At 42.6% G+C, this 16,119-nt stretch overlaps 1 protein-coding gene across 2 annotated transcripts in view; it reads right to left on the bottom strand.

The window, feature by feature from the left end:
- ccdc88c (coiled-coil domain containing 88C) overlaps positions 1-11,781 on the bottom strand; it is a 36,176-nt gene extending 24,395 nt beyond the window's left edge. For both annotated transcript variants that reach the window (XM_053845629.1, XM_053845630.1), the window contains exons 1-6: positions 11,192-11,781; positions 8,668-8,783; positions 6,384-6,492; positions 1,753-1,822; positions 821-879; positions 178-261 (exon numbers count right to left, since the gene is read on the bottom strand). In XM_053845629.1, coding sequence (XP_053701604.1) covers positions 178-261; positions 821-879; positions 1,753-1,822; positions 6,384-6,492; positions 8,668-8,783; positions 11,192-11,251 — 498 coding nt within the window. In that variant the 5' untranslated portion in view covers positions 11,252-11,781. The remainder of the gene's footprint in view (positions 1-177; positions 262-820; positions 880-1,752; positions 1,823-6,383; positions 6,493-8,667; positions 8,784-11,191) is intronic.
- Positions 11,782-16,119: the final 4,338 nt, after the last annotated feature.

The following is a 16,119-nucleotide window of genomic DNA, read 5'->3' on the forward strand; positions in this document are numbered from 1 at the left end:
TCAGGCAAACTTTCAGAACTAGGGTTCAGAGTCAATTCAATCCGGACAGAAACTGAAAACAGATTTTTTTTTTCCACACTTCACTGTCCGATAGATGTATATAACTAACTAATCGAAGTTCAACTGAGGAACCTTATTGCCAAGCTGGGCAGACCCTGAGACGTTTTTTCCACTGACCTCTTGGATGTTCGACACGATGGCTGCCTGGATCTCAATGTCCAGCAGCTTGATCTTCTCTATCATCTCCTCCTTGCGCTCACACTGATGTTAAAACAAGCAAACACATCAGACTGACTTGAAAACATTGATGCATGTGTGTAACTGTGCTTCTGACTGATAACATATGCGACAATCGAGTAGTGAATTTTGATACAAATGGCCGTTGCTACTTTCCCTCTCTGCTGGTCTTCCTAGCTCCTAAAACCAGTAGAACCAGTACGGTAGGGATAGAGACAAAAGGGTGGAGAAAAAAGGGGCATTAGGAAGAAAGGAGAGAGGAAGAGATAAACAAAGCAGTGTGTGGTAAAAGGAAAAACACAAGAAATGTGTTGTGAAAAGACATTTGGGAATATGAAAGTGGAATGGAGTTGACAGCGGAGAGGAACAGAAAAGAACCACCCCACCCCCAGGCCTCTCACATGAGCTTCCCCTCCTCTTTTATTACTACTGTATAACAATATTAACCTTTTACATGCCACAATTCACGTTTTTTTACATGCATCTATGCCACTTACACATCTGTCTATGACAAACACACACAGGGAGGCTGGTGCAGTAGGCTGTTTAAGAGAGAGCCACAGATGAAAGCAGTGTGTGTTACCTGGACAGCACAGCCGAGAATCAACAACAAAAGCCTTTTCAATTCCTCCATGCTTGTTGCTGAGGGTGAACAGAGAAATAAAAGCTTGGAATGGTAATCCACAATATTGAAACTATTGTCTCAAAATGCAAACCAACATGTATTTAAGTACCTGTACCAGTTTCACACAACAATAATTCAATTTCAGGTTACATTACTTCAACTATGAAAACCAAAGCAACACATCAAACAATTAAAGAAGCTGTCAGAACATTCAGCAACTGCAGATTGGTGTTCTATTAATTCAACTTAAATTCAACTTCTTAAAACTCAAATTTGTTGACTACATCCTGTTGTCATGGGTTCAGTTACTTTCTTAGCACAGGCACTGTTGAAAGAGTAGTTGGACAATGAAAAAAAAATGACATGAGGAACGAGATGGGAGGGATGTTGTCGAATGGATGGATTTCTTTCCTCACCCTCCAATCCTTCATCCTACTCCACTAGTTTGTTTAGTCATCCATCTAAACATCTCTCTCTTTCTGCATCCACCCTGATCTTAGACGGGGCCCTCTCATACCCCTCAGCTATTTATAATTTGCAACTAGACTGTGGGATATTAAAAAAAAACCTTTGGTGTAGCAAGTTTGCACAGAACTGGTCCATAAAAATGTAAATATTGTCATGGAATGTTTAAAAACATTGCCACTACATATTGGAAACCCTGAATTCTCAAACCTATCGACATATTTCATTCAAAGGGTGGATGTGACTCAACTGGAGTGACCTGGCAAAATGCGAGCATGAAAGGATTTAGGCCAAGAGGGTTTGGCTTATAGAAAAATCACTCCAACACAGGGCACGCAAACACCAAATGTGAGCTCATAAAAGAAAACATATTCCAAATTATAGCAAAATATTTCTTTTTTGAGGAATTTTGGAGACAGCCTTACCTGATATTGGGTCCCGAGCAATGCACAGGATGTTTGGAAGAGGCATGACTATTAACTGTTGCAGAGTCTCCTGTAAGAAGGAAGATCAGTGGGTCATCACACTTTCTGGTAAGCATCAATGAAGGGCAAAAACCTGTGTTAGCTAGATTCTCCTCCACAAGTGAGCCGAACGTCACCTTCTACTTTTAGTTTTTATGTCATTTTAATGTATATGTATTCCTATATTAAACATATTATTCAATTATCTTAGCTGCTGAGCTGCAAGAGAATACAGTTAAGGGTTTGTTTCCCTGTTCGGAATTGTGTTATGATTTTAAGGTCTGTGTGCATGTGTGTGTGTGTGTGTGAACTTTAAAACTGTGGGGACCAATTGTAGGAAACATACCTCCTTGTGGGGACTCCTTGTTGGACCCCATGAGGTCACGCGTCAATTTGAGGATTAAAACTTCAAAATAACTGTGTCATTATAATTGAATTTAAGTTGGGTTTAGGTCTGGTTACGGTTAGCCATTTGTTTTGGATGGTTAGGTTTAGGGTGCGAGGCTGGGAAAAGGGTAATGGCAATGAGTGGTCCCCACAAAGATAGAGACACAAACATGCGTGCGTGTCGGTCTATCAGATGAACAGTCAACAGGAAATGCAATGTATGAGTTTCAGAATACACTGGATGTAGATGAATGAGAGAAGTTGACCTTATTAAAATGTTTTCACCTTATCTTCTCTGACAAGACTAACACTGCGAGGAGGAGGTTCAGACAAGGGAAAGGAAAGAGCACATGGGAGGACACCGGCCGTGCAAAAAGGAAATGTTGCAGGTGTTCATTTGTGTGTCTGTGTGTGTGAATGTGTGACGGGAAATGACTAAAATCAGCGAAGGGCAGCTTAGAACACAGTAGAAAACTTATGAGTGATATTTTCAGTGTACTCTGAGCCAAAAAAGATAAGCTACTGCAGCACAAGAGCATATTTTAAATAAAAGCCCAGGCTGGTCTCCATGAAGAGGAGAACATACTGTAGGTGCAGGCAAGTTAGGGTGCACATGCCGGTCTTTACCCATGACACTATAGCCAGTTCACTGCTGTCAGATTTGTTTGTATCTTTAGGGAGACCTCTCTGGTGCTTTCTAATCTCTTGAGCAGTTACCCACTGATAGACCGAATCTCCTGGGTCAAAATGGCTCTTTGTTTTAAAGTCATCCTTCTTCTTCTTCTTACTTGAGTTGTTCCACAGTATTCATTGATAGTTTTAAGCCCTAACCACACTCAGAGGGTTAGATAAAGCCACTAGAGGTAAACGCTTCCTCTTACGCGAGCTAAACTGGAGCTGCAGCGACAGCCTATACGTAGTGCTAGGAGTGCAGATAAAGTTTCCTTTGGACTTGCAGGTAATGTGATCAGCTGCCAGCCAGCTCAGCCTCCTCATTCTTTAGACATTCTGTAATGTAAGCAATGAATAAAACATGTGACCTCATCAGCCGATGGATGACGACTGGAGCAAAACACTTATCATGCAGTCCAATAGTTTACACAGAACCCAACCCACCTGCAAAGATAGTAAAATGACGGCAACAAGAAAGATTCAAACATAATTAACTCATGTTCTTTGAATGAAAAACACATTTCGAGCCACATATAGGTGTGAGTGTGTCAGTCAGTGCTGCTTTGGATTTATTGACATTGCACTGCAGCGAATGCACCAGTAGAACTCATCGCTATAACTGACAAAATATCAATAAACGCTGCAACAGTGCCCCATTTACTGACACACACTTGGTGTGCGTTTATGCCCATGCCCTACAAACGTGCTGTGTTCACAGCTCTGAGGCAGGATCAATGAAACGGTGGCAACAAGCAAGAGAGCTGACAGACACTACACCACTTGTCAACACAAGTTTTTCCCAACTTTTGGATCAAAATCCAACTCAACCAGACGGATTAGCCTAAAGGGAATTCTTAACTTCGACAAAACAAGACATCTTGGATTTGAGACGTTTAAAGCCAGAAAAATCCTCGAACAAATAAGAGTCTTGGCTCATCATCTTCTTTGTCTTTGCCGCAGCAAGTCAGCCTCCTCCACCCAGCTTATGCATCCTCCCTGGTCATGCCTCTCTTCTTCATGTTACCTTCATCAGATCCATGAATCTCAATGGCTGTCTCCTTCCATTCTAATATTCTTTGTCCAACGTGTTCTCTGCTTCTCCTCTCCACAGGAGCAAATAATCTGGCCTAAACATCATCTTCAAACTTCTCCGTAAATTATCTCTGACACGCTTCTCTCTAATCTTCACCTGAGTTTCAGCTCACACATACAGGGATTGCTTTTTTAAAGCTTTTCTAACTCTGTTTTTACTATCCAAAATTCCTTCTTAAGATACAAGACTTTCTTTCAAACCTTTTGAGACTTAAATAATTTGATAAAAACAATGTAAAGTCAGGAACTATCATTAGTTAAGAGCACATGAAACCACACAAAACAATGGAGAAAATTCCATTTTTTCCACAAAGCAGTGAACTTGTATTCGTTGAATCTTATTGACTCACTCAAATGAGGATGCTGTCGGTTCCTGCCTTAAACTAAATATTTGAGTTCTAACAGAAGCTGAGGATGTGCAACTATGAATGAACTGATCAGTAGCAATGAAAGTAGCTTCTTAATGGGGACAGTAATAAGTGTTAGTGTATGTGCAGGCATTTACCAGCACATGCATATTATTACAAAGTGCATGAGTGTGTGTTTGTGTACAAAGTAGGGCAGAGGATATGGAGATTCAAACATCCCATTGGACCAAACCCATTGTTCTGCTGTTCCCTAGGTAACCAAGGAGAAGTGTGTAGTGAGCCACAGAGCAAGAGAGGTAAACTTTAATCCAGTTTAATATTCACAAAATAAGTTTTACATTCACTCTGGTTGGTGATACTGAGAGGACTGCCTGTATGCTGAGACACTGTAACAGTGACTAAAGATGTATACGCAAGTGAAAAATCATGTGCCAGTAGAAGGGGAAGCTCATCCTGGAGTGCTGCCACCAGCTAAAGAAAAGAGGGTGACCATTTACAGCACAGTTGAGGTTGCTTCTCTGTGGTTTCTGAGTAGGACAAACTGAAAAACAGCAAGCCTTTCTGTATTTATCTCTGACTATTTTGACAACCGATATGATCAGAAAAGGCAATATAGAAGTGCTGGCAACAAACCAGAGCTGAAAGCTCAGTATGATTTTATCATCTCTTCAGATTTCTTGTTACTGTACACCAAATATGTCTTAGAAGTCAAGTAACTTCTGGAGAACCGACTAGTTTTAAGTCTAAAAACAAAACAACAGTTAAATCTTAACAAAATGTTTTCACTTCCTTTCTAAAACAAAACCAAAGTGGATGTGACTCTATACACAAGTGACTCTATACACAAGTAATGAGACACACACTTCTTGACACTGCAGAGTTTGTGGGCTTTCCACAATGCAGCTGACGTGCCACCATAAATAAGCATGGTGCAGTAGTGAAGACGTGTGTGTTGAAGTTCGTCTGCATCTAGTTCTGATCTCGGTTCAAGGTTGTTCTTACGTGTTTGTATGGAGCAGCGTGTGCTTCAAAGCCAGGGTGTTCAACTGGTTAGGGATTAACCATCAGATTAACCCCAAACTGCCCAGAATGACCCAGTTCAGAATTTCTGCAGCGGGTGTGGTTTATTATGTCTGACCTGTGCATGAGTGTCTGAGTGAGTGTGTGTGTGTTTTCTTGCTTTACACAGTCTTATGGGGACATTTACCAGCAACAAACACAACTGAGTACAATTCCGCTCACTTTAGTGAACTAAAAAACCTGATGAGATTCAGAGAGCTGGAAAAAAAAAAAAAAAACAGCCAACGGTATCATCATAATTAAACAGTCTTTCCCAAAGCACAGTGAAGTGAGTCATAGATCACATTACAAAGTTCAACCTTGAAGCGCTATGAAAGGAGATCGACTGCCCAGCTTACACTCTGGAGGGAAGGGCGAGCTTTGGAAGTGTCAGCTTCAGTTTGTCTATATAAAATGAGAATTTAAAATGCAAAAGAAACATTTTTTAAAAGCAGCACATGCCAAAGCACCGTAACAATGACACTGATATTTCGTTTTTTGTTGTTGTTTTTTTGAAGACAATGAACAACCCTCACTGCCGCATAAGAAAAGGCATGCTACCACATGAGCCACAGAGCCGTTTTTCATTTCCCCATCAATTTCCATTACAAACCTCATGGTGGTAACTCTGGGTCATGTCTTAGGGGACAAGACAAATATAATGATAAATGGATTTCCTCGGGGAAAGTGACTGGTGTCTCCACTAGGATGTGGAGTTCTAGGAACCATGCAGTGAATCAAATGACTTCTGATTCACATAAGCAGTGAAGCACAGGGAGCTGTATACTTTTTAAAAGTAGATCTACAGGATGATACCCCAAAAATAAGCATTGCATTGGTCTTGTGTATTTGAGTTTAAAAGTTATGTGGTGTAAGACACATTTGTTAGTGTAAATAAACACAACTGCAGTGTTAATGTGGAAAAACTAAGGTTTTCTGTGTGGGTGGGACAAACTGTCATGGGAAGAAATGTGATATAAACGTGAGAACCTGTGAGTGTTTAGTGTTACTTACCAGATAATAGACCCTGATATGTCTGAGGAGGACCGTGAGGTTGTGAAGGCGAAGCGCGGCGTCATTGTTGACATTCTTGTTCAGCCTTTGGTTGGCCTGGCTGGGGTCACTATGGAGATACACACACCTTTAATGAGCACCCAGGCTGACGTAATTCGAGCTTGTTTCAGACAAGCAAAATTACACATGCGCGCACACACGCATGCAGTCCTTGTGCCGGAGATGGATTCATGTCTCAGTGGTACACAGTGGCGTTCACATTACCATTTAAATGGCAGTCTTTCCACTGACCAGTGGACAATGCCATGGCATCAGTTCGAAGTTCTTCTAACCCACAATACAGTAGGGTATTTATAAACGCCTTTAAGCCTTGCAAAAGCAGCACAAACCAAAACCATTAGGGGTTTGTGGCAACAAGGAATTATTTTGAAATCCCTGTAAAACATCTACAGTAGCACTTCGCCGTTACAATAAGTAATACATATACCCTGCTAATCTCTACCAAGAAAATACTAATAATAACAAGAAAAAATACAACCATTGACTGATATTTTTCCTCTAAACAATCTGGGTTATATTTGATGTTTGTGGGGGAGTTTCTTTTGACTGGGCCAAACTACTGAATTCCATTTTCTAAAACTTGCCAATGAAACATGGCCCCTCTCACTGGGCACAGCAAATGCATGACCTGCTTTGAAACAAAGAACTTATTGCACAAGACAGAAAAAAAAAAGAATTTAAATGTGGGCTAAATAATAATAACAGATGTCGATTACCATGGTAATAGTCCTGGGTATAAAAATCCATCACTAACTCTCACGCAAAAATGTGTAACGGCCAAAATTGATTCCATGTACAGAGAATTTTTTCCACTAAGTATGAGGATTTAAACTTTTTTTTTTTTTTGACAGAGCTATGATCAATAACAACTTCTGTTTGCAGTTACTGAAAGATTTGTTTCTGTCAAGAAAACAGTGATAGCAGATACATAATCCTATTTCACAGCTGACCAACTCCCTGACGGACTCATTTGCAAAATGTCTGACAGGCCTTCCTTTAACATAGTCGAGAGGTCTGTCATGATGACCTCCTTTTCAGTAACCCACTTTCTCAAAGCGCCACATGCATCGAGACTCCCCTTAATCAACATGCAGCAGTAGAACAATGACATGTTCTGGGCTGCCATGTTACTCTGGTCATTGTGTCAGACAATAGAGTGATGCACTAAGGAGTGTATATATGTAGAATAAACATATATACATGTTACTAAATCTTATTATTATTTTGATTGTATTGAACAGTTTAGGGTGATGGAGGGGAAAACACCCTTTATTTCCCTTTCTTCTGCCATCAGAATCCATCCACTTGCTTGACACTTCCCTGTCCTGCACACATCCTTGGCAACTTTAATGCTTAAGCTGGCCTTCGCTAAACACACCTGTCTCTCCAGTCTCAGATACAACCCGCAGTAACCCTCTGCCTTAGCCTGAGCCACCTCTCTTCGCCCTAAACTTGGGTAGTAGACTACGCTCATGATCGCCTTTCTGATTCCAACATTATTCTCCCACCATTCTTCCACTTGTCCTCCTTTCTTTTCCCTGATGGCCTCCCACATTTACACTATACTTTCCCACTCCTCTGTGAATTGTGCTGGTCCATCCAGAACCAAAGTCCCAGAGCTGTCTCCTAACTCTTCCCCTCCCCTCTTCCCCAGCTTCTGAATGCAAACTGCAGTGCATGCTTTCATTTGGTGCTCACAAATTTACGGTGCTTGGGACCAACTCAAGATTTCACTGAACAGCGGGTTGCTCTTGGCCTGGTCTCTTAACCAGGGTCTGTTTCCCATGGGGACCAACGGCACCACCAGGGAACCTCGTACGGTGTTTGCCATGCTCACGGTAAGGCTGCAAGTTTAAACCAACGGGGAAAAAAAGCACATTAATTGCATGTGCATGCACCAGGTAGGATGCTTTCAATTGATGGACCAAACCACTGTTTCTATGGCACATTAACTCCTACATATTCTTGTTGAAGGTAGAGGCAGCTGCTCCATGGAACATACCCAGGAGAACATGATCTCTCCCCTGTTGACAGGCCAGTGTCAAGTGTCACTGCTACTCCATCGTGAATTATGTTAAAGCTGCACCGGAAGCACACTGCAGCACACAACTTGAAACCAACAAGTCAGGATGTGGTTGAACAGATGCGCTGAAGCAACGCCATGTTGGTACTTAGTCACTACACTTCAGTCGTCACGATAACTCCTGACATGGATGCAACCTACATCTGTGTCATGATCTTGTGCAGGAACACGCCATCCACCAGCTCCATGAACATGCTGACCCGCTCCTCTGGGCCCGCATTGTCACATGATGGACCTAGAGGCCCCAGTGTCCGCACCTGGAAAAAGAAACATCATTAAATAAATTTTATTGTTTTATTTAGAGAAGACAGTCACATCCATGTCCCTTTCTAAGTAGGGTACTGCAATGGATTATACGTGTCACTAGAGTAATTGCATGTTTCACAGTGAGTAAATTATGTGGCATAAATTGCGTAACATAGAAAATCAATTACAGGGCTGTAATTCTGGGCCACAAAAATTGTTCTGTGACTATTACAGATACAGATGTGTTTGTTAAACTGGACAATAATGGGAATGGGACTTTGATGTGAATCTCAAAAATTCATCCAATGTGAAATAAAAATAAAATCATCTCATAATGAATCAACGTCTCCCCCAATATTCTAGCGTTGAATATGAAATTTTCATGCAGAATATTTTAAGCCCCCATGTTTTAAAATAGGCGGCGCTCACTTCAAAACATCTGTAAGAGGCCCATGCTAACCACAGTCTGGTTTCTCTCAGTTGAGAGCATATTACAGAGTAAGCGCTGGTCCAGAAATAACCCAGAGTAAAAACATTCTAATCTGAGAACTGAACAGTGAAAAACTTCATTTTGTGTCATACATTCCTTAAAAAATCTATTTGCAACTGTTCTACTAAGGAAGTGCTATAGAGGTAGGTTTCTGGGTGCTATTTTCAAAAGTCCATGAGGCATGGGGGTGAAAAACTATTAATATGATCAATGGACAAATTTAACCCTCAAGTTGGGAGGAAATCTGCACAAACATGAGGTAAACTTTTAAAAAGATCATATGAGGAACATTCATGCACACATAACTATTGCTTTTTGGGCAGAATATGATGCTTCTGTGTTCATAACCTGAGCTTATAGCAAAATGAAAACAGCAAGATCCTAGTCAGAATGATGAAATCCATTCAGTGAATATGTTCAATATGATATTATTCCCATCTGCAGATGGCCATTTTGTCCAGCAGGTACTTTACATTAAGATGACCCTGCACGTGTCTACTCCCTCACCAAAACATCCCCACCAAGAAAAAAATGTAAATAGATAAAAACAAACGTTTCTTAAAAAGTATTCTGATCTCTCTTGCTCTTAACCGGTACGATCTCAAGCAGTACCTCAGTGGGTCCAACTATCTCCAAGAGACCATATGATCACAGACATCTATGTAAACAACAATCTAGATATAAATACAGTATTGTCTGCTCATCAGTAATCCAGAGTGAACAGGATATAGAACTAGCGGAAGACATTGTAACAGCTGGCTCTTCAGGACGCTGTACCACGACCTTTCAGACAGCCAGGCAGGCCGCCCATCTGGCGTTACACTGAAAGGAGATGCTGCAGTAATGAAACCAACTTGGGGGGATAGATTGATAGATGCGCCAGCTGTCAACAAGGGACCAGAAGAGGGAATGGTTTTACTGGTGGACAATTCAAACCAGATTTACACGGGAAAGTCCCTCAGCGTGATGTTTGCACTTTCAATGAAGGACTCTCTCTCTCAAATGCGTTACTGAAATCTGACACAATGGTGCAAAAACGTAGTTCCTTTGAATCACTTTGACTCAAAGTCATTTTGTTCCACTTTTTACCTCTGCTAAGGAGGTTATGTTTGAATGCGTAGGTTTGTTATGGATGGATTTGGGTGAAATTTTCTGGAACTATGTGAAATAGGACAAGGAACACATGGTTGGGAGTGATGGGGACCACTGTCTGAAACCAGATATTTTTAAAGGATTCTTTATCATAGGGATATAGTGTATTTGGATTCTGGTGCTTTTTGTGTTTTTGAACAACACATTTTGTGGGGGGCTGAAGCTGTTTGCACCGTTAATTTTCTACTTCTGTCATAAGGTCAAAGGTGGAAGCTTGGAACCTACTGCATCTCAGGACAGGAGGCATGGGTTGCTAACCCATTGCAGGGAATTTCTAGGAAGATAACCATATACACACTCACTATAGACCATTAAAAAGACCCATTACACATTCCAGAAGCCAAATTAGGTCATGCAGGCAAAAGGGTGCCACCTTCCAACAAGGTGGTGCCCGTTTTCAGTCCTGCTTCCTGCTGTGGGGGTCACCTCTCACTATCCAAAACATGCATTCAAATCACTTATTAGTAGTTCACGGGTGTGTTTGACTGCAGGTAAGATTCTAGCTGGGAACAACCAAAGTATAAAAGAAGGTAGAAACTTCATTTGAACCCATGAGGTTCATCTCGTGTTAAGGGGCAACCTGTGTTTTCAGGACAGGTGTTTTTTTTCTTACACCAGACTGGAAACTTGTTGTGTCAGTAAACAAACGGTGTTCTCCAAGATTTAAAGGATTTACTAAAGGAACCATATACTGGGCTTTATGTGCAAGTATCCAGGGCGCTTCCTGAAGGGAAAAAAACATTAAGGACAACTTTATTCCACGGGTCTCACACTCACCCAGACCACCAGGGGAGACTCCAGGAAAGAGGCCAAGAGCTCGGACAGGGTCACATCCATAGCTGCTGGAACCAGTTCCAGGTCCGCGTATTAGTTACGAATCAATCATCAATCCAGGAAAGAATCGAACGATGACGTCGGGGCCTCGCGACGGTCTCACCAGGACAGGACAAAGCGCCGCGAGGCATCGACTCCCCCCTTTTCCTCACTATTGTCTCGCGCTGTTCCGCTTCCCACCATGCATGCTGGAAAACCTTCACCGAGTGGAGAACCACAAATGGATATCCACGACTCAAAACGATCCGAACAACGTCCAAAACGCCACGAACTCGCTTGTGTTGGTCCCAGCGGGAGAAGGTCCACTTTCTTTCCAGCGGAGGGGAAAACACTTGCTCCTAACTTTGTCCAACTCGCGTTGCCAAGGAAACACTACAACGGCCACAATGCCAGCAGCACAATGTTCCAGAGAAGGCGAGATAAACAAATGTCTCCGCTTTGTTTAGTTTCGCATGTAAAAAATATCAAACATCTGCGTTGCTGCTGTTTAACGCTGGCGCTGCATCTTTCTTCTTCAACACCAACTTGTCCGGGACCGGCCAGGCGTATGTTGATTGACAGGTAGATAAGACCAACCAGCTATCCGCAGGCGAACAGTTCCGCCCTCTAAAATAAATCAACCAATTAAAGCCTCGTAAATCGGTAGTGGTTTTTATAGCTATTGCATGACGTCAGAGAGTCTCGACCGACGAAAAAAAAAAACAAAACGGAAATTAAAAAGTATAAATCAGTAAAAAGAAAGGTGTATTTAGTAATTTATCATATCATATCATTGACACATTTCTATTTTTTTAAACCAAAAAAAAACCATTAAACCAATATATATATATATATATATATATATATATATATATATATATATATATATATATATATATATATATATATAGAGAGAGAGAGAGAGAGAGAGAGAGAGAGAAAGAGAGAGAGAGAGATTGTTTTATGATCTATTGCTAAAATCACGACTTACGCACGGGAATAGCATACGCTCGCTGGATTTTAGTTTTGTTTATGAATGAATACTGCATGTCCGTTGTGGGACTGCTGTGCTATATATGACCAGCAGATGTCAGTACTCCCGAGTGAGCGTTGACAGAGAAGACTAGTATACAGTAAAGGGCTTCAAGTGAACTTCACGACCGACGAGGTCCGACTGTACACCTGTTGGAATTCGTATCCCCTTCATTTAATACCTCAACGATATTATGAACTTCATTGCACTGGTGCAGACATGAAATCAAGACGAATAATCACCTTAAATATCAGAATCAGAATCTAATTTATTGCAATGGTCAGTGGGGAGCCCACTAACTAGGAAAGTGTTTTGGAATAAAGTGCTGACAAAAAATAAATAAAATAATAATCTTTGGTGAGATGATTAAACTCCAAACACTGACGAGACTGACTTGTATATTTACTGTTTATTCCTCCATCCTCGATCACATCCAACAAATCCCGTTCTCGCGTGACGTTAAACGCTTACGGTGGTCCAAGTGACCCGGATGTTACATCTCCCTTCTTAACAAAATAAAATCTATTTTATTTAAACACAATGAAACGAATGCACTGAAAACAAAACACTGATTTTTAGCCCGTTAACAAGTACTGCGTAACAGATTAAACAGGCTTTACGTATATCTGTAGAGAATACAAGTGCATTTCAAAAGCATAACAATTAACAAATGTTTAGAGATCTAGTATTTGTCTCGGCTTGATGGTACGGCCGGTTCTGGTGGTGTAGCTGGGTAGCTGGCTGACAAGTGGTGGTTGATCCACAGGCTCTGGCTGTGGGGGTTGCGCGTCTCTGTCGGGTGATTGCTGCGCGTTGCTGTTCGGTGTATGTTGAGTGCTTCTGGTGGGCGTCTGTGGGGCGTCCGTGATGTCTGGATTTTCTTGTCTCGCATGGAGATGCCGTCTGTTGCGTCGGAACATCTGACCTTCATTCGTTTGTATGTGATAGCTTCTCTGTGTATCTGCCACTTGTGTCACTATGGCCGGCTTCCAGGAACCGTCATCTTGCTGGTAACAGGCAGGTGTGCCAACAGGTAGACGGGGTAGTGGTCTTGCTGATCTGTTATAATATTTTTGCTGGCGGCTCTGACACACCTCTCTCCTGTCGCGTACAGCTTTCAGATGTGCAACTCATGGTTTCAGCTGTCTCACAGTCATTGGGAGTACTGAGCGGAGTCCACGGCTCATCAGAAGTTGGGCGGGGGATTTTAGATTGTCCACCGGTGTGTTCCTGTACTCTAACATGCCCATATAGTGGTCCTTATGTCCAGCTTTAGCCTTGTCTAGAATGTGTTTGGCAGTCTGGACTGTTTTTTCAGCAAGGCCGTTACTTTGTGGGTAACACGGGCTTGAAGTGATGTGCTTGAAGTCCCACTCACGAGAAAAGGCGAAACTCTGTCGAGCTGTAGCATGGTCCATTGTCACTGATCACCAAGTCAGGGATGCCATGTCGTGCGAACGCTGCTTTGCACTTTGCTATGACAGCAGTCGAGGTGCAGCTGGTTAGTTTCTCCATCTCGAAGTATCTACTGTAGTAGTCCACGATGACGATGAAGTCCTGCGAGTTCCACGTAAATAGATCAGTTCCAATAACTTGCCATGGTCTCTCTGGTATGGGATATGAGATGAGCGGCTCTCTGATGTCGCACTCTGCAACGGAAGCCTCGATTTGTTTAGACATGCCGGGCCAGAAAAGGATGTCACGAGCACGGCTTTTACTCTTCTCTATACCCATATGCCCAGTGTGGATGCGGGCGATCATGGCAGCTCTTAGTGCGTGAGGGATTATGATTTTTTCACCTTTGAGCATTAAGTTGTCGGCTTCACTTATTTCATCCCTGTGGTTCCAATATTCCTGGATGTTGGCTGGGCACTTTCTTCTCTCATCGGGCCACCCTGATTTCACAGTATTTTTTAGTGTGGTGAGCTGGATGTCTCTGAACGTTTCCTCTTTGATTTCCTGCAGCTTGGTCTTGCTCACCGGGACGTTGCTGATGAGGGTGTGCACCTGTGCCTCTAATCCTTCTGTTATACGGTTGCCGTGGTGTTGAATCGACTTGACAGGGTATCAGCCACAGGTATATCTTTTCCAGGAAGGTGTGTGATCTGGATGTTGTATCGCTGTAGCTGTAGTATCATCCTTTGAAGCCGTGGAGGCGCTGCGGACAAAGGTTTGCGTAAAATGGCTTCCAAAGGTTTGTGGTCTGACTCAACAATGACCCTTCTTCCGTACATGTATTCGTGTAAGCGTTTGCACCCGAACAGTACTGCATACAACTCTTTTTCTATCTGAGCGTAGTTTTCTTCTGTGCTGTTTAGTGATTTGGATGCATATGCCACTGGTCTCCCCTCTTGGAGCATGACGGCTCCCAAACCATATTTCGAAGCGTCGACCTGGAGCCTCAACTCCTTCTGGGGGTCGAACAACGCAAGCACCAGGTGGTGTGTTATCAGGTCTTTTATGTGCTTGAATGTCTCATCATGATGGGGGTCCCATGTAAAATCGTTTTCTTGTTTGAGTATCTGCCGCAGGGGTGAGTTTATCTGGGACAGGTTTGGGGCAAATCGGGCCAGGTAATTGATCATCCCCAGTATGGTCTCCAGCTCTGCTTTGTCCTTTGGCGGTGGCATCTCTGTGATGGCTTTTACCTTAGCATGGTCTGGTTTGATGCCTTCACTTGACAGCGTATGTCCAAAATAACTGACCTCTGGAACGCAGAGCTGACATTTCTCGGGATTCAGTCGCACTCCTCTTTCTCGTGTGCGCTGTAACATGGCTCGAAGATTTTCGTTGTGCTCTTCTTTTGTCTTCCCGAACACCAGGATGTCGTCCACTATTGCTGCAACTCCGTTGAGCCCTTCATACGTCTCATCAACACGTCTCTGGAACTCATCTTGGGCTGAGTTGAGCGCAAATGGTAGCCTTAGGAATCGATACCGACCAAACGGGGTGTTGAAAGTTGTCATCTTGGATGAATCTGTGCATAGTTTGATGGTCCAGTAGCCAGATCTAGCATCCAGGACGCTGAAAAACTGTGCTCCAGCCAGTTTTGTTGTGACGTCCTCTAGTGTTTTGATGGCTTTGTTGAGGTCCCTGGGGTCAAGACACACTCTTAAGCTTTCCACTGTGTGGTTTTTCTGCTACCACCTATGCGTTCACCCACTCAGTGGGCTCGGTCACTTTGCATATTATGTTGGACTTCTCCATCTGGTCGAGCTCTTGTTTCAGTCTGTCGCGCAGTGCAATAGGGACACGACGTGGTGGATATGCAACAGGCGTGGCTTTTGGGTCAATATATAGGCGACATTCTCCTGGGAATTCTCCTATTCCTTGGAACACATCAGCATATTCTTTTAAAAGACCCTGTGCGTCGTCTTCTTTCTCCACTGCAAATATTAATTTGATCAGGTCCAAATCCAAACTGGCCCTCATGCTCAGTATGGGTGGCGCTTCTGTATCGACGATATGGAATTCCAGCATACTTGACCGGTCTTTGTAGCTACATTTGAGCTGGCAGGTGCCCCTCACTTTCAGCTGCTCACCTCCATACGTTGTGAGTCTTGTAGTCTTGTGTAGCTGGTTTCAGTCTCATATTTTTGAATAAACGTCGAAATATGTAATTTGGGATGGTGTTGGTCTGTGCGCCTGTGTCGATTTTAAATTTGATGTTTTGCGTGCCCACTTTAATTTCTGCATATGCCTGTTCCGTGTCTTTGCCAGTGTTCTCTGTCGTGAGTCCATCTATGAACAGCTCTTCCTCGTCACTCACTTCCATCACACTGTGCATGGCTTTGTGACGGGGTTGTGTAGTGGTTCTTGATTTACATGCTTTAGCAAAGTTGTGACGTTAAACACTTAC

This window comes from Synchiropus splendidus, chromosome 16 (assembly GCF_027744825.2).
Source record: "Synchiropus splendidus isolate RoL2022-P1 chromosome 16, RoL_Sspl_1.0, whole genome shotgun sequence".
In the NCBI taxonomy this organism is placed as follows: Eukaryota; Metazoa; Chordata; class Actinopteri; order Syngnathiformes; family Callionymidae; genus Synchiropus; species Synchiropus splendidus.